At 37.7% G+C, this 18,110-nt stretch overlaps 1 protein-coding gene across 1 annotated transcript; it reads left to right on the top strand.

The window, feature by feature from the left end:
• Positions 1–1,350: 1,350 nt before the first annotated feature.
• LTV1 (LTV1 ribosome biogenesis factor) lies at positions 1,351–17,635 on the top strand. Its single transcript, XM_067084077.1, has 10 exons — positions 1,351–1,429; positions 4,188–4,322; positions 4,623–4,769; positions 5,538–5,646; positions 6,661–6,907; positions 7,161–7,401; positions 14,051–14,260; positions 14,412–14,631; positions 15,141–15,262; positions 17,036–17,635. Exons 1-10 carry the CDS (start codon positions 1,427–1,429, stop codon positions 17,144–17,146), a joined length of 1,545 nt encoding a protein of 514 aa, XP_066940178.1. The 5' UTR covers positions 1,351–1,426; the 3' UTR covers positions 17,147–17,635.
• Positions 17,636–18,110: the final 475 nt, after the last annotated feature.

Here is an 18,110-nt window from a genome sequence, read left to right as displayed (position 1 = left end):
TCAAACCTTTTACTGTCAATTTCCGTTTCAGCTCTGAATGATCTCATTGGTCCCAGTGCTTGGCCTAGATTATATATTCAGATCAATTCTTTGTTATTGTCCCGTTTCATGCATTGTAAGGACATATTACATTTTTTCTGAATATCACCATTATCGCTATTATTTTTTCCATCAGACATATTCCTTGAAAGAAGCCTTTGTCATACTATGAATGATAATTGACAAAGGCCTGTTTCAAGGAATATGCCAGATGGTATGACATACACGTTTCTTCCCCAAAGAGAGGATTTTGCAATTAGTTTAACTTTCAACTTAAAATTATTTTGCTTTAAATCTGGAGCTGCAGACCAACTCATGTCTCGTCATCATCATCAAGCAGAGCCACAGATTAAAAAATAAAGAATAAAAATCTTGTTTCTTGCTGATAATTTCTGAAAACGACTTTAAATCTCGTAAAACCAAACTACAGTATAAGATTTTAACTAGATCTTTCACTGTCTCCCTCCTCTGTGCAGCCTAGAGCTATTCATATAATTTTGTTGTGAAACAGGACCATCATTGTGAAAATAATGTACACAAACGATTGATTTCGATGCTTTTAAAATGATCAGTGAGGTCAAAACTGTCGAAACTGTTTTAACACATGGATTTAAATGGTCAGTAATGGCTAAAGAAAGGGTGAATATTCTGGAAAAAGTCAACGCTGCACAAATTAGTGTACGCTATTTCAACCCGTTCAGTGACTTAGTTTTAAAACTGAATTTCACAGTATCTAGCCTCTCTTATTCCCAACTGCTTTGTAATCTTTATTATGGGGTTTGTTTTAGTGGACCCTTTGTTCTATTGCCTACTAGCAAGCCAGGTGAAACTACGTGAATAGACAGACACATTGGTATTCTGCAGCAATATTTTCCGCTAAGAACAGACTGTTTTGGCTCCAGTAAGGAAGAATATTTATAACATATGCCATGCAATTTATAGACGGGATTTTGAGACATATATAACAAGCCATCATATCTAATTTCAGAAATAATAAACGCCGGCAGGGCAGTAAAACGATTATATCCGCATTACCTGTAGGAAAATGATTTCCACTGCAACATCACGATACTGTTCACGATCAAAAACTGTTGGAATGTAGTGTTGTTTATTACGTTAGATAAAAAGATGATACTAAAAATTCAGGTATTTATGAGGATATACGTAAATATTAGATTCTCATATGCAATTTAAACTAAAATTTAAATATATGAGAAGTTTAATCTCTTCAGGTGTGTGGAATTTTGAAAAATATTTCTTCTTTCCTCCATTTTGTCACTTTAAACGTTCCCTTTAGGTCTCAATAGTCTTAGTATTCCCGTGAGTCACTAGTGTCTAGATGGCGCTCGCGTTCTGTAAACACGGCATGCGGAGAAGAACGTAAATAATGGTGAGCGGACACATTTCCCTTTATAATTTGCAGTACGAAGTGATGTAATTCTGTATTTCTATAACTAAATAGTATTATAATCAGCATTAGTTGGGTTAGTGGCAGAATGTCCGTTAAACTTTCATTATTAAGAGAAATTGAGGCGATGTAAGTTGCTTCATCTAGGCAAATCTAATGCACTACGCCGAAGGGAGACTGGCTACGCAATTATTTATTTTAGGTCGGAAAATGTTCCCAGGCTGTTGTAATGATAAGACTGCGGTAAGAATTTGGTAAAGTGTGATATGAATCTCTCCCCAAAAATATTAAGCATAACAGGCCAGCCAAGACGAAGCTAGACTAGGCTACCCTGTGGGTTGCATTTGTTTCATTCATTGTTTATGTTTCCTAACATTATCGACTAGGCCCCGTAGTTTGGTATTGTCGTCAGTGCACCCCATGAGGTACACTTTAGGAATTACGGAATTACTTTAGGGTCTTTTTAGCGTCCCTTCGACCCCTAGCTGCAACCCCTTTCGTTCCTTTTACTGTACCTCCGTGCATATTCTCATTCTTCCATCTTGCTTTCCACTCTCTCCTAACAGTTGTTTCACAGGCTAGTGCAACTGTGAGGTTTTCCTCCTGTTACACTTTCAGACCTTTTGACTGTCAGTTTCCATTTCAACATTGAAAGACCTCATAGGTCCCAGTGCTTGGCCTTTGGCCACAATACTGTATTCTATTCTATTCTTAATTATAGGGCTGGGTAGAATGTAAAGTAGCAGATCATGAATTACTTTTGGGAGGGTCCACGGTGGGGCGACGCCCCTCCAGCCATGTTAGACACCAAGTCTAAGGTTAGGTCAGGTAAAGGTGTGTCTGGTTAGGTTATATTTCCTCTGAAATGCCTACTACAAAAGTGTCTACTAGGCTACAGTAGTCCTGACCCCCTACTCTGCAGTCACTCTCCAAAACATTCTCCTTCAGTGCTTAAGGGCGCCATTATACCTTCGCAGTTATGCCTGCACAGGCAAAACTGAACCCCCTAACATTCAGTTATACCTGCGCAGTTATGCATGTGCAGGCAAAACTGAATGTTAGTGGGTTCAGTTTTCCCTGCACAGGCTGACTGTGCACTACTCAAGTATAACGGAACGTTAGTGGCGGCCTTAAGGCTACTGTTCTGAAGTGCAAAAATAACATGGCGCTGTTTCTAGTACTTAATGAGAGGAAGAGTATTAGGCTAGGTCTCATACATTTGATTCAATGTTAGCCTGAACACACAAGTTTGTATCTTGAGTTTGTCTCAAGTATACCATAGCCTAGTACATGATGATATTCCAATTTTCTCATTCCTAATCAACTGACAGTAGATGATGATACCTAGATGGAGTAAGAAGATGATGTTTTAATCCACAGTTTGAATAGGGAAGATCTAAAACTGAAAACTATTACTGTGCCCCCCTTGGTACAGTAAGTCCCAGTTTATGTGCCAAATGGATGCTGTGCTTAGTACCATCCCTTCGGGGATGAATGTAAAAACATAAAAAAAAAAGACAGTAAATATCATAAACAACAAAAGACGGCAAATATTCCTGTTGGCAGTTGGGAGGAATCAGGCCTTGGTAGTCTGCCTCAGTTTTGCAGGCAGGTTTTTTTTTTTTCTGAAACCCTCCAACAGTAAACAGCAATTATCTTGCTTATCACTAACTTATGCTGTTAACTTCAAAATGAAAAATTGCTGCAGTTGTTGAACGTTCATTGCTAATATTGTCACAGGCCATGTTGAAACTGAAAATACAAAAATATTAAAGTTACTCAAAATTAGCTAGAAATTCATGAAAAAGTGACTTGTTGATCTTATGATATGAAGGAAACAAGAAGAGAGATAAGTTTAAAAGTAGTAGAAAGTATAAAATACCTTCAGATTGACATAGAAAGTAAGAGTATGTATAAGAAACAATAAGGTTCTTTACAGTAACCCTTGGCCCTTAGTTGCAACACATTTCATTCCTGTTACTCTACTGTAAGAATACCAAGAATGCTGTTTTTTGTAGTTTTCATCAGTGACAGGACTTATTCTGAAGAAAATGTAGTTTTCATAAAACCATCAATTGTGTATCCCAGATTCATTCTTCGGCACCATGTCTGGGAGAAGAACAGCCCCATATAGGGGTAATGCTGTAAGTGCACCTCACGCAGTGCAGTGTAGGCATTACTTAAGAATCTTAGCAGAGACCCTTTAGCCCCTAGCTGCAACCCCTTCCATTCCTTTCGCTGGACCTCCGTTCATATTTTCATTCTTCCGTCTTACTCATTGTGACTGTGAGGTTGTCCACCTGTAACACCTTTAAAACTTTCTTTACTCTCAATTTCCCTCTCAGCACTGAATGACCACATAGTAGCATGAGGCCAAGGGATAAATACAAAATTGAATAAGAAGAAAATTTTATTAAGATCTCCAAAGTATTCAGTAGAAGCTACACTTTGAGAGGGAAATAAGAATGTTTAAAATGAGGGCTATTGGAATGTGGAGGTATGAGAGAATGATAGAGGAAAAATGAATTAGAAGAAATTGATGACATTGACTCTACACTAAATCCTCACTTGGCCGCTATGTTTTAACATTTTGCAATTACAATCATAGTAAAAAGTCTATTGTATCGTTATGTTGCACATTTATGACTATGGTATTTTTCCATTGTGATTCTGTACACGCACTACACTTTGCTGGGTTCATATGCATCTTTTTTGTTTATTGATTTTCCTTTATTTACAGGGAAAGAAAAGTAAGAAATTCATTGATCGTCGGCGGGATGTTCTTCACACCTTTAAGGTGGTGGCTCGCAGCCAGAGAGATCCACTGGTCGCCGATGAGACTGCACCTCAGTCTGTTTTAAAGCCATCTGAAGTGGTATGTAGTTCTAAGTTGCAGTATGGAATGGTATACAATATTACTGTATGGTAGTGGCCTTTTTATTAATAATGATGATAAATTTTTTTTACTCTTCTATAAATAATATTTAATTACCATTTTAAAATTTTTCACCACAGCTGTTTTCATGATTTTGACTTACCGGTATTTCATCCATGATACTTCATAATTTCAGGATAAGCTTATCAGGGTTTTACCCTTTTTCTCCTCCAGTGTTGTAGTAACTCAGAGCTTTAAATGACGATATACTATCCATCCTTCTCATCTTTCTTCATGTAGGAAGAGCAGAAAGCAGAGCAGCAAAAGTATGGAATTTACTTTGATGATGATTACAATTATTTGCAACATCTCCGAGGTGTGCGTGAAGCTGTGAATTGGGACGATGAAGACCTAGAAGTTTACACTATTCGTAAAGAAGACCCTCAGGTTAGTAGACAAAAGGTTTACTGCTTTGTTACTCCAAGATTTTTGTCAAAATTTATTCCTTGGGTGCCAGGAGAGTTAGAGGACCCAGATCTACATGGAGGAGAACTGTGAGATGAGAGGCTGGAGATGAGCCAAGATTTGGGAATGACAAAGCGCAGGAAAGACGTGTGCTCGAATTCAGGAGGCCCTTTTGACTTGTAAGGCATCGGAGGTGATGATATGAAATTAAGATTTAGTTTTAAACTTTTATAAGTTTTATTCATTATGGTCTTTTTCATATTGTAAGACCTACAATATGAATTTCATTAAAAATGTCATAATGTTATCAGTAAGCTTTTTACAATAAATGTGAAGTGCATTGGAAGTATACAGTAATACTTTATCGCACATTATTTAGAACATCAAAACACTAGAAAGTTCATTGCATGTTGCCTTTTTGGTATTTGTACACTTACTCTCTTTCAGCTACTCTAGTATAATTTGTAGGTATGAAGCTGCTAAGAACTCTCTTTCAGCTACTCTAGTATAATTTGTAGGTATGAAGCTGCTAAAATAGTCTTCATATTCTTAAGCAACTAATGTAAAATAGGAATTATAGAGCAGAGAAGTTCTTCATCAGGAATTTCTTGTAGCTATATTTCACAAGTGTAGGTTGATAAATACCATACATTTATCACATTATTTTTTATGTACAGTGATTGAGTGTTTGCATCACTGAAATTAGTGAGATCGGTTTCATGTAACTACTTTTACAATGTATTTTAACAGGCTAACAAGAAAGAACTCCGTAAACAGAGGCTGGTTTTGCCTTCCTCCGTATTTGAGTCATTTGTCGAAGAACCTATTGGACTCCTCAATAAGGCTGCTCCTCTAACAGGTGTGTAAAATATATACTGTATATATTATATACATGTCCTGTATGTTTGTTTGGAGTTATTGAATTCAGACAAGGTTGCTAAAGCTTTGGGAACATAGTTTGCGTATCCTTTCAATGCTGTGACGTTTCATTATTGTTCTTACATGTTCTATATGAATAAAATTTGAGTGAGATCAGGTCGAAGGGCTAAGTAGCTTATGTTCTTCCCAGCTGGCTCAACCTTGAAGAGAAATTTTAGGATCCAATCATGTAGGATAAATTTCTGAATGGTTTTTGTGTAGAAATGATTTTGGTTCTTTACAATTTTGATTAAATATCTTACAGTGGGGATGTTTTATTATCAGAAACTCCTTAATTTTTTTTTAGCCCATTGCTCAGCCCTGTTGTTAATAAGAAAAACCATCTTTGGTTTTATTGTACTTAACGGGTATTATGACACAACTGAAATTGAAGTAAGGGCTTTGGTTTTGTTGTACAGATGGGGTTAACCTTGTGAAATAAGTTTTGTGTTCTGAAACATAGCACTCCCTGAAACTGTAAGTGAAAGGACCTTTATTGATATCCTTGTGTATTGGGTATGTTCCTCATAAGAGATGGGGATTTTATCATTAAGTGAAAGAACTTCTGTTGAGGAAGATGAGGGTATGAGATGCTTTTAACATAGGCCAGGAGGGGATTTTATCAATCTTTCTGCATTGAATTTGTAAAGTGTTTGTCAATGCATAATGTATTCCTGCCTCCCATGTACATATATAACATTGTATATTGATAAGTGGCAGCTGTGTTCTTGCCTCACATGTATATTGATAAGTGGCAACCGAACACATTCAGATCCAGTGCCTAGCAGTATGCTGCTTCCCCTCTTCGAGGTCAGTTGCTCACGTGCATTTTCCTTGTTGCATTGTAACCTTACTTAATAAAGAACCTATATCTTAGATGAGCTTGTTTCACATCTCATCTAAATGAGCTTCTGCAACTTGTCATACTGAAGCACAACTCGTTTCTTTTTCACAGGTCCACGTCCTGAACTTGATCCTGATGTTGTAGCCGGACTAGATGATGATTTAATTGATGATGAGACTGCTTGCAATCCTGATGATGAAGATGCTCTTCCAGACAATTTTGTTGTCATGCTCAACTCAGAAACTCCCATTCATGAATTCGACAATGATGAAGAATGGGAGGACTGCGATGACGATGATGTTGCTTGGGAGAATGACCTTGCTGGTTGTCACCATTTGCCAGCTCTTTCAAAACTGAGGTTTGTTGAGGGAAAAATGTTTTCCACATATTATTGTATGCATTCTAAATTAAGTTGGACATCCAGTGCCTTACACTCACAGGCATGTTAATATGTTACTGTCATTTTTAAACAATGATTTCCTTTCTGTGTGAAAGCAAGGTATTCAGGTCCAGAGTAAAGAAGCCATTATTATTTGAAGAAGAGGAAGAGGTTGGAGTATATTAAACACCATTTTACAAAGGCTCTATGTAAGCAATGAAATTTTTCACAGTGCTTACAGAGAACAGTCCAAGGAAGAAGGTTACGATGCAGATGAAGAGGAACGTGACTTCAGCAGTGACTTCAATGACAGCGACGATGAAGAACGAGATGAACTTGGCAGTTTGGATGGCCCGCCCAGAACTTTTCGTGAGGAGGAGACTGCATCTCATTTCACAAGCTACTCTTTATCTTCAAGTGTCTTGAGACGAAATGAAGGCCTTTCTGTTCTGGATGACTGTTTTGAAGAAAAGGTAAAATGCATGTTAGATTCATAAACTTTCTAAAAATTTTTGCCATAAAACAAAAGATATGTGGCCTGACTAGAAAATCCTAGTAAAATTTGCTGCAAACCTCTCTCTCTCTCTCTCCATTTACTGTATTTACCCAGTGGTCCTTTTGAGAAAATAAGCTTGTATATAAGTAATTTACCAAGTAATTACATAGCTATTAGTTTCAACTTGCACGGCAGCTAAAATTTTGAAATTCATGGTAGCTCTATGTTTGTGTTGGGTAGGTAACTATCCCTGCCCATTTTTGGGGAAAGAGTGGAACAACTCGGCAAAGAATTTCAATTTGTTTCTGCCGGCTTGTGACTGGACCAGGTGTATGAAGCAGCTCATTTTGGGAATTCTTTGCTCTTCCGGTTGATGTTTTTCGCCCAAATGGTGAAGTAATCTTGCATTTGGTAGCCTTTTTGGCACATTTAGTCAGTGTTAGGTTCTTTATCACCAACTTTACCGATATTGACATGTTTTTAACGATTGGAGACAATTTTTTCATGAGTTAGACTTTGTTGATAGTTGACTTATGTACGATGTCCGACTCGAGTTCATCTAGTACAAGTACTGTACTGTCTGACTTACAACCTGCTTGACATACATCCACTCATACTTACAACCATACTTCTGGTAGCTGGGCTGGGCGGGCTGATGCCTTAGAATACACCGCTGTATGACAGTTGACTGCCGAGTTACTTCGGCAGCGCATCATCTTGTCAGAGCCCTCTCATCACTCAGGCAGTATCGGATTGAGTTACCCTGCCCTATCAGAAGCATCATATATATTGTGTATATAGCTGAACAGTAAATTTCACCATGGCCCCTAAGAGGAAGTCTGAATCTAGCGCTGTAGGTTTTGGCAAGAAGCCAAGAAAAGCTATTACTCTCAACCTGAAGATGCAGATAATTAAAGAATATGAAGGTGGAAAAAAAGTCATCAGCTTTTCTCATGATCTTCAGCTCTCCCATTCCACAGTGTCAACAATCCTTAAAGATAAAGATCACATCAAAGTCGCAGTGAAATCTTCGGCTCCTACGAATTCGGCAATTATTACTAAGAAACGTGAAGGCCCAATTGCTGAGATGAAAAAATGCTAAGTTTTTGCGCTGCATTCGTCATGTGATAGCGAAAGGTGAGGCAGCTAGTTGTGATGAAGAAGGTGGAAGAATTTTGTTGGCGAGTTAGAGTTAGCTAATTTAATAAAAGAAGAAGGGTATTTGCCAGAACAAATTTTTAATGTAGATGAAACAGGCCTGGACCGGGAAAAAACTCCTAAAGGAGTGTATATGTCTAATGAAATTAAGAGCGTGCCAGGGCATAAGTTTATGAAGCAAAGGGTTTCATTGCTGTTTGGGGGGAGTGTTGCGGGTTTCAAATTAAAACCCTTCTTAATTTACGTGGCCGAGAACCCCCACGCTCTAAAAAACGTGAACAAGCATACGCTTCCCATGCATTATCAATTCAGTCGTAAAGCATGGATGATGATGGGCTTATTTGAGGATCGGTTTTTAATTGTTCCATCCCAGCTGCACGCCAGTATTGCCAGGAAAAAGGAATCCCCTTCAAAATACTTTTAATTTTAGACAATGCACCAGCCCACCCTCCTCACTTGGGTGATCTAGACCCTAACGTACGAGTGGTGTTTATTCCCCTCCAACACCACCCCACTCATACAACCCTTGGATCAGGGGGTTATTTCAACATTTAAAGTGCACTATCTACGTATATCTTTTGATCAAGCTATTGAGGCCATTTATTCAGACCCAGAACTAACACTGAGAGTTTAGGAAGGAATATAGTATTTATCAGTACATCAAAAACAGCAAAAGCATGGGAGTTGGTCACAGCTAAGTACATGAACATCGTCTGGAAGCAGTGTAATGAGCGCTTTATTCAAGATGTTCATGGCTTCGATAGCAAGGAAAAGTTAAGCGTGGTGAGAGGCAAGATTTAAAAATTGGCAGACAAACTCGAAATTGAATGTGTGTGGATGATATTGACGAAATTTTGACCGAAGAAGTTCAAGAGTTAACGAATGAAGAACTGATAATAGAAGAAGAAAGAAAAGCAGAACAACAAAGACAGAGAGAAGAAGAAAAAGAGAACCAGAAAGAAAGTTCTTGGTGAAGGAATTATCAGTGTTTTTCATTGATAAAACAAGGTCTATGAAAATTGGGGAATATGGACCCTAACATAGAGCGGTTTGCCAAGATTGAGAGAATGGTACAGGAAGCAGTGCGTCCATACAGGGAAATTTACGAAGAAAAGAAAACACATACAATTCAAACAACGCTCAGTATGTTGTTCAAGAAGAGTGCTCCCCACCCCTACCCCTTCAGCAGCCACTGGATTATATGAAGAAAGCGTAGACTTAGACGATCCCCAACCAAGCACTAAAAGGCTATAATTGTGTCGGAATCGTTCTTTTATTTCATCTATATTTAATTAAAATTTCCTTGGATTTCCTTTTTTCTATTTTTTTTTTAATTTTTGGTTTACACTGTTTACAGCTTACCTTAAGTTATTTTGTACTTTTCTGTTCATGCATATGAATGTTTTCAATTTTTTTTTGTTTGAATTGAATTCGAACAGATGGTTTTGTATGCAAATATTCTCGGAAACAAACTACTGTTTGTGTTGTTTTGTATGCAAATATTCTCGGAAACAAACTACTGTTTGTGTTGCACAGTGTTTCTGCTGAACCTTAAAATATAAAATACAGTACTAAAAGCACAGCAGTTAAAATAAAAAATGAGATACAAAAATAAAACAAATTAAAATAATCAAATAAAGTCATTACAACAACAATGATGTTGATATACAGTTGCAAAATATTTAGTAAAAAGTAGCATAAAAATTTAGAAAATTTTGTGCAGCAGGCAGCACACATGAGTAGCAGGCCCAGCGATGCGTATAAAGCAGGTCTCACACTCAAACGTTTATTCAGCATGTCATATGACCATACAATTTAACAATTCCAGAATGTTTGGCAAGATTGGAAGGATTGACTAACAGTTCATCGATAGTTTTGATGAATTCATTAAAGAAAAAATGGATAAAATATTACAACATTTCCCATGCAAAAACTAAAAATAAAGATAAACTAAAAAAACTAGAGTTAAACAATACACTGAGTTTTGTCTGCATCACAATATGAGTGAGGCAGTCCTCGCTATTAAAAAGTGTGATAAGGGAACGCAACAGTGATAAAGGCAAATTGACTGAATTCCTAGTAAAACAAATGAATACAGGTTCACAAGCCTGTATCGGAAATTCTAATAACTGAAAACATAAGGTTGGTGGTTTGGCGTGCTAATGGCTGACCTGAGTCATTTGGGTGTGTACTGCTACTCACATTGTTTTTCTTATCAAATCCCAAGAATTGACCGTAGAAAATCCCAAGATTAAAAAAAATCCCAAGATAAAATAATTGTACATCTGCCAAGCCTTCGAGTCCTAAGTAATCTCTCTCTCTCTCTCTCTCTCTCTCTCTCTCTCTCTCTCTCTCTCTCTCTCTCTCTCTCTCTCTCTCTCTCTCTCTCTCTCTCTCTCTCAGGAAAAGATACTGCTAATTTGAGTTTCTTTAACCAATGGGTATTAGCACATATACACACTGGTTGTGGGTTAATACCCTATTTGTATGTGTTCTTAATGTTTTAAAAACGTGCAGTACAGGTAATACATCTTTGGAAGACAAAAAACAAACACACAAATTTTGTTTTTGTCAGTTCGCATTGACTATAAAGGGTATGGTATGACCAGCAGGTAAACAAAAATGGATTAAAATTCCTCAAGAGATTAAAGAAATGAACCCCCCCTCTCTCTTTCTCTCCGTCCCCTGCGTCTCATATTACACTGCCTTCAGTGGAATAAGGCAGTTGACCGAGAGAGAGAGTGAGTGAGTTCATCTCTATAATTGCAAGGAATTTTAATCCATTTCTGTTTACCTGCTGGTCATACCATGCCCTGTATAGTCAATGCGACTGACAACAAAATTTACATGTTTGTTTTTTGTCTTCCAAAGATGTATTACCTGTACTATAAATTTTTAAAACTGATCAAGGTTAATACACTTTTGTACAAATTGTAGGAACATCATTGGGTAACACTGTGAACTAAGTTGGGGTAAATGGCAACTTTTTTGTAACAGAAACACGGTCTGACAGAGGACATCGACCCCCACCTCCCGCTATGCTTCAGGCGTTTGTTGGTAAACGACTGATTTCTTTTTGTTTTGATCCCATTTATCCCCCATGATAAGCATTCCAAGGCAAATGAAAGATCTTTTGCCTGAAGAGATGTTATCACTACTTGACATAGAGACTGATGATGAGAGACTCAGAGTAGCAGCTCAGAAGCCTCTAACATAGATTGATTAAGATTTGTCTGATACTGTTGGAACTAAGCTCGGTCATAAGTCGGATGGTACTTGTCTGTGCTGCAATATGAAATTGACAAAGGCCTCTGACGACCCACATACCCTTGGCACAGATTGTAGGGGACAGCTGTGTTAAGTGGATTTGACCTGTGAGGAATGTAAAGACTGGGATAGCAAAAAGTGGAAGAATTTAGAATTACATTTAGCTAAATTGGAAAGAGACAGGAAGAGGAAGGCAGCTTCTAGAGCCGATAATAATAGTAAGACTTTAGCTAGCCAGGGTTCTACTAAGTTTTCTGGTGATATTATTTTTCTTCCTGTTTCTGAGCCTGTCTGTTGTGTCTCCCATTCCCAGTCCTCAAACTGTACCACCCTCTCCTTTACCTGGGTGCCCATGCTTCCGAACCCAATCCCATTGCATGCCTCAAGCCAAGATTTGAACAAAAATTTAGTTTATTAGCAAGCACTATGGCCCACTTAAAACTGAGTCACACACTGGCGATTCAAGACCGCATATGTTGTAACGGCCGAACATTTGCTCATTATGACGCCATTACGATGCAATTATGAGCGAGACGCCATCAGTCAACATGATTCGTAACTGCGTCGGCGAGTTTGATGATGTCCACCAAGTGATGGTGGATGTGCAAAGCTGCCTAGCACCTATGCAGTCGAGTCACGACAAATGTCAAAGATCACCATGTCATGCAGCAATACGTAGTACAGTAGTGCCATAATGGCGTCTCGACTGACGCACCGGTGTCAGCATTTAATTACAGAAGATGTAACTAGCAATGTCAACGTGCAGCATCCAGTACGACGTATGACATGTACCTGGCAACCCCACTGCATGAGCAGTGGAGATGCGCAGTAGTCAGGCTGTGTCATGTGCGTTGGCAGGCATAAAAGGCAGCATCCCAGACTCTTAGGTTAATAGTCTTTCAGCTGCGACCTTTGGGCAATATGTGGGCTTGGCCTAAATCATCGGCGACATGCACGTACAACTACGTACGTATGTAATCCCGTCTTGATGTGCGCAGTGCTGTCGCAATGGTTCATTGCGTATGATGTCATGTTGTAATTAGCTGATTTTTTTTTTTTTTTTTTTTTGTGGTCCATTGCCTGTGACTGATGCCGATTTGATTGCCAAACCCAGTCTTTACGATGGTTGTGGTCTTGAATCGCCAATGTGTGACTCTAGCATTAAAAAACTTGTCTCTCCCCTCCATTCTTCAAGCAACAAATTGGAGGTGGGAGTTGATTTTTGCAACCCATTACTTATGAGAAGTGGAAACGGTGTATGAAATCTGCAATACCCTGGGTCCGTTGTCAGTGGCAAGCATGGTTTTTGGGGGAAGAAGCGTAGGAATCATCCCTTCCATCCTTTTTTCTCTTCGCCTTGACTTCGGGTGTCGAGTCACAGGGGAGTCTGGGGTTACTATGTACCTGGAGTGCCCACCAGTTTTTTAGTGGATGGGTGGTGGTTTTTATTTATGTGGTGTAGGTGACAGTGTGTTTTTATCTGGTTGTTTTTTTATTGTAGTACTGTGCCCAGGGCAGGGGGGCAACAATTGGATGCTTTGCTAGCCATCAGAAATGTCCTTCGCTGCAAAGTTCCCACTGAAATAGTAGGCGCTCCATGGCTATACTGCCACGCCACTACAAGATAAGATGAGCACCAACCAGAGGCAGTATCTTCCTGCAGTAGCTTTCTTACCAGGTAAGGAACAACGAGCATTGTATCAATGCTATCAACTTTTCTATTCTCAAATTCATTACCATTACTAATGTGTTGGAGTAGATATGTCCATGCGTCCCACCTCCTGTCAATGTGGAATTCAGCTGTGTAATTACTTGGTAAGTTACGTATATAAAAATAACATTGTTGGGATAAAATAAAGTTTTGTATATGCTTACCAAGTAATTACATGATTGGAGCCCTCCTGCTCCCCTCGCATGGACAGAAGGCCACAAACAAATTGAAGCTCTTTGCTGAATTGTTCCTCTCTTTCCCCGAAAGTGGGCGGGGTTAGTCACCTACCCAAAACAAAAGTAGCACTACCACGAATTTCAAAATTTTAGCTGCCATGCAAGTTGAAACTAATAGCTATGTAATTACTTGGTAAGTATATATAAAACTGTATTTCATCATAAAATTGCCATATTTATAGCATGTACCTTACATACCTAATTACAAAAATTGTTACATTTATAAGCTTGTCTTCATATTTTGAATTTTCCAGTTTGTGCGGGAGTATGATGATGAGCAGGTTGGTGCACTCGATGGTGAAGACATTGATGGCTTTATTGGGGAAGACTCGCCACTTTTCAAGCAGGTTTTGGAAAAGGCTAAGAAACAGTTACAAGCAGAGCCAGAAGATGAAAAGACTAGGATTATAAATTGGATCAAGGATATGCAACAGAGGATAGATGAAGACAAAGAAAAAGTACAGGTTTGTGAAATACTTTGTTGCTGAGAATGATCAAATACAATTTGACTATTTTCAGTGATTGCTGAGGTACTTTAATTATTGTATACGACTGCATTCTGAGGTTTTTAATTCAAGCGAGCAAGTATTGAGTAAGGTTTTTTTTATCAAACAGATTGAAGTATCAGACAGCGAACCAGGAGAAAAGTGGGACTGTGAAACAATTCTTTCTACCTACTCGACACAATACAATCATCCACGAACTATTACTGATCCTCCTCGTCGAAAAAAGATTGCTGTTAATCCCAGAACTGGGATCCCCTTAGAGCATGGAGTTGAAGGGTTAACCAAGAAAGCTCTTGTATTGCACAATAATCAGATAGGTGGTGACAGTGGTAAGTTGGCATTACCCGGATAACTTATGACATTTGCGTAACACGTATATTGGACCCTGCTTTTATTGTGATGATTTACTGTTCTTTCATTAGAACCTAAAGGTGCTACTATTAGATTTTTCATTGATCGACACATTAATAGTTATTGGTATTTTTTAATGACTGGAGTACATAACTGTTCAGGGTGAGGTTTTCTTTGCCATGTCAGACAATGATATTCAGACAACCATCGGAGAAAAAGTTTGAATGATTTTGGGATAACTGCCCCTGTACATTGAGGATGATCTAGCACAGTAAATGATTGTATAGCACAGTAAATGATTGTATGGAGAAGTTAAATTGCTACTTATCAGTGGCAAATATTCCTGAATGACATTTTAAGTTTCACAACTAGTTCTTTAGTTACGTTTATGTAACTTTAATTTATTTCAAAATCAGTCACATTTTGTGTGCGTTGAAGGATGTTCTAAAGAATTTAGTAAAGTTAACTTTTGTCATATTTTCTGTAGGCAAAGCACAACTGGACACGGAAACATTAATCACGAGTATGTCGACAATATCCATTCGACCTCCTGGTGAGACCAGCGATGAACGTAGGTTTAGAAAGAAAGCTCTTAAGGAATTACGAAGGGTAAGTTGAGTTCCTCGCCTTCAGTGCAGATTAACTTTTTTTGCACATAAAGGGTTGTTTTATAGATGTAAGACTATATGAGAAAAGGGACTTGGAAAAAATAATGCACACCCAGTACCTCATGCTTTAGTTTTAATCCATTGCTGTAGCTGACTTTATTTTTACCAGTTATTTTTTCTTAGCATTGTACAGTACTTAAATATTGTCCCTCCTACATTTAGCATTTAAGTGCTAAAAGAGGCAAAGCTCAAGTATGCTACGTTTAAGACAAAATTCAAATTTTGTCTTATGTGTAACATACTTAGATTTTGCCTCTTTTAGCGCTTAAGTTTTTCCCCTCTTTCTTAATGTACTTGGATTTTCCCCACATATCTTGTTTACTGAAATTTGCCCAAACTAACATGTAACGTACTTAAATTTTGCCTTCTTACTTTTTCCAAGCTTGCTGAAGTGAAGTTGTGCAAGATAAATGGCAGAATGAGATAATTAGCAATTGTAGTTACCGATACTGTTAATTTGATCATATATATACTGTAGCCTAATATGTATCTTATGTCTTTTCTGTAATCTTAAAATAGTGTATTTTAGGATTAAGCCTTCTCCGATCATAAGTAAAAGGAAATATTGTTATGTATATATAAAAGTGACTAATAAAATTAGGGTAACTTTCTGTATATCTGCAAAATATGTCTTTTATTCTGGTGATCTCTGCAATGAATTGCCACTTTGCCATATAAGGCACACCAGATATATGAAATGATCTTTGTTGTACCTCTGTTCCATATGTGTTAATTTCTACTTTGTACTCCTTCTCCATTCCCTCTTAGCTGTCCGATTTCTTTAACATATCTCGCTTTCAATTCTCATTGAAAAATAGGCCTCTTGGGGCAAACCGTGAAAATCTTTGTGGGAGTCCTTGGTCTCATTAACTTTATGATCATAGTAATACTGTGATCATGGTACAGTGGAGTATTTTTGTCATGTGTCATGTATCCCCTACTGATTATTTTGTATTTCATAAATGTAATTTATTTTAGGTTATAGATGAACTGAAATACTTGTGCTATTGGTTTAGATTATAGGAGTCATAATAGACCACTAGACACATTTGCTGGGTTTTTATTTTAAAATAGGTTGAAAGAGACATCCAAATCACATGGCTGAACTGAAAGATTTGTTCTTCAGTGAGGTGAAAATTGGAGCAAGATAAAGTTAAAGAAGTGGAACAGCTGAGTGATAAGAGACAAAAATGAAATAGATGAAAAGTAAAAGGCAGAATGTAATTCAGATAGGGTTAAAAGGACCTTGTATATGACGTTTGGTAAATCGACGAGGGCAAATTAACACCCAGTTTTTACCTTGTAGGGCGTCAGTGCCGTCAGTTCACCTCACAAGGTGAACTGTAGGCATTACTAAAGGTTCTTTGTAGCATCCCTTTGGCCCCTAGTTGCAAACCCTTTTATTCCTTTTACTGTACTTCCATTCATATTATCTCTCTCCCATCTTGCTGTCCATCCTCTCCTAGCAATTGTTTCATAGTGCATCTGTGAGGTTTTCCTCCTTTTACATCTTTCAAACCTTTCTATTCTCAGTTTCCCTTCCAGTGCAGGCCTCCCAGTTTTTAGAAGGCAGTTGCCTTCAGTTCAGTGCCTTATTAAGTATATGAAAAGGCACAGTAGAAATGGTCGTGGTTATTTGTACATGAAATGTTAACTGTACTGTAGTATGCAATTTGATTCTTATTGTTTAAGCTATTTCTGCTTTTTGTTTCAGGAGAGACGTAGTGAGAAGAAATTAAATAGGTGTACTTTTAAGGATGAAAAGAAACGGCTGGAGAAGATCAGTATGAATAACAGATATAATAACAAAATATCGTTGGTGTAACTCTGCTACAGTATTTAAAAGAGTTTCTTTCCCGACGCAAACTTCTCAACGAACTTCATAGCATCGTGCGCCAATAAGATTATATATAACGTTATGATTGTTATTCCTTCTGTCAGAGATTTATTCCAGTGGTGTGAGTTCTATTGTTGGTTTGGACAAAGGCGAAAAGTTTTAAAGTCTTTTTCATTGCTAGCTTCACAACTTTATATTTTGAAATTTTGGATGTCGACACGTTGTTGAAACCTGCATGTTTTTGGGACCCCTATATTTAACCAGTGGAAGGTTTTTTGAAATCTTTTATGTTACTACTCCTTAATTAAGAGGCACATTTTGGAAATGTAATCTCTACTTCTGTAATCTTTTGTCTTTTAAGGTTACTGTATTTTGTAATCACAAATATAACTATAGAAATGCACACCTTAAACCAATATACAGTATTGTAATAATAGTCGTCTGTATGTCAAACCAATAAAACAGTATAAACCAAAATAAGATACAGATTACCTTGTATTTTTAGAAAAATCCAGAAAATAATTGAGGGTTTTATCCAAGTTTACTTCAAAGTTTTACAGAACCGCTTAAAATTTATCGCACCAGACTTGTTTCTTGTAAGATATTCCCCTCCTGTTGTCGATACACCATTTCCGAAGTTTTCATAAGCCATGAAATGCCTTTTGGAAGTCTGGTGGTGAGTTTTCTTTTACTGTCGAGAATCGATAAATATCTTTCAGGACGGTTGCAACAGTGCTTTGCCCAGATTCTCAAAGAAATAAAAGTAGTCTAGTGTCGTTGGAGTTTTAAGTAACAGAAGGGTTACTGGTAATGTCAAAATATATACAGTACTGTACTACTCCTATGTATACATGTGGAAACTGTATAGCAAATGTACAAATTTTTAAATCCCGTGCACATACAAATGGTTCCAAGGGCCAATGAGTTTCCCTTGAGTCCACCAGTTTGAAAA

The sequence above is a fragment of the Macrobrachium rosenbergii genome, chromosome 41 (genome assembly GCF_040412425.1).
Source record: "Macrobrachium rosenbergii isolate ZJJX-2024 chromosome 41, ASM4041242v1, whole genome shotgun sequence".
Lineage (NCBI taxonomy): Eukaryota > Metazoa > Arthropoda > Malacostraca > Decapoda > Palaemonidae > Macrobrachium > Macrobrachium rosenbergii.
This window is presented reverse-complemented; position numbering and strand designations above follow the sequence as displayed.

Bases quoted from the DNA above. Each gene is read 5' to 3' on its own strand.
- LTV1 (XM_067084077.1), top strand. The intron at 4,323-4,622 runs GTATGTAGTTCT...TTCTTCATGTAG, and splicing joins TTTTAAAGCCATCTGAAGTG to GAAGAGCAGAAAGCAGAGCA. The intron at 5,647-6,660 runs GTGTGTAAAATA...TCTTTTTCACAG, and splicing joins TAAGGCTGCTCCTCTAACAG to GTCCACGTCCTGAACTTGAT.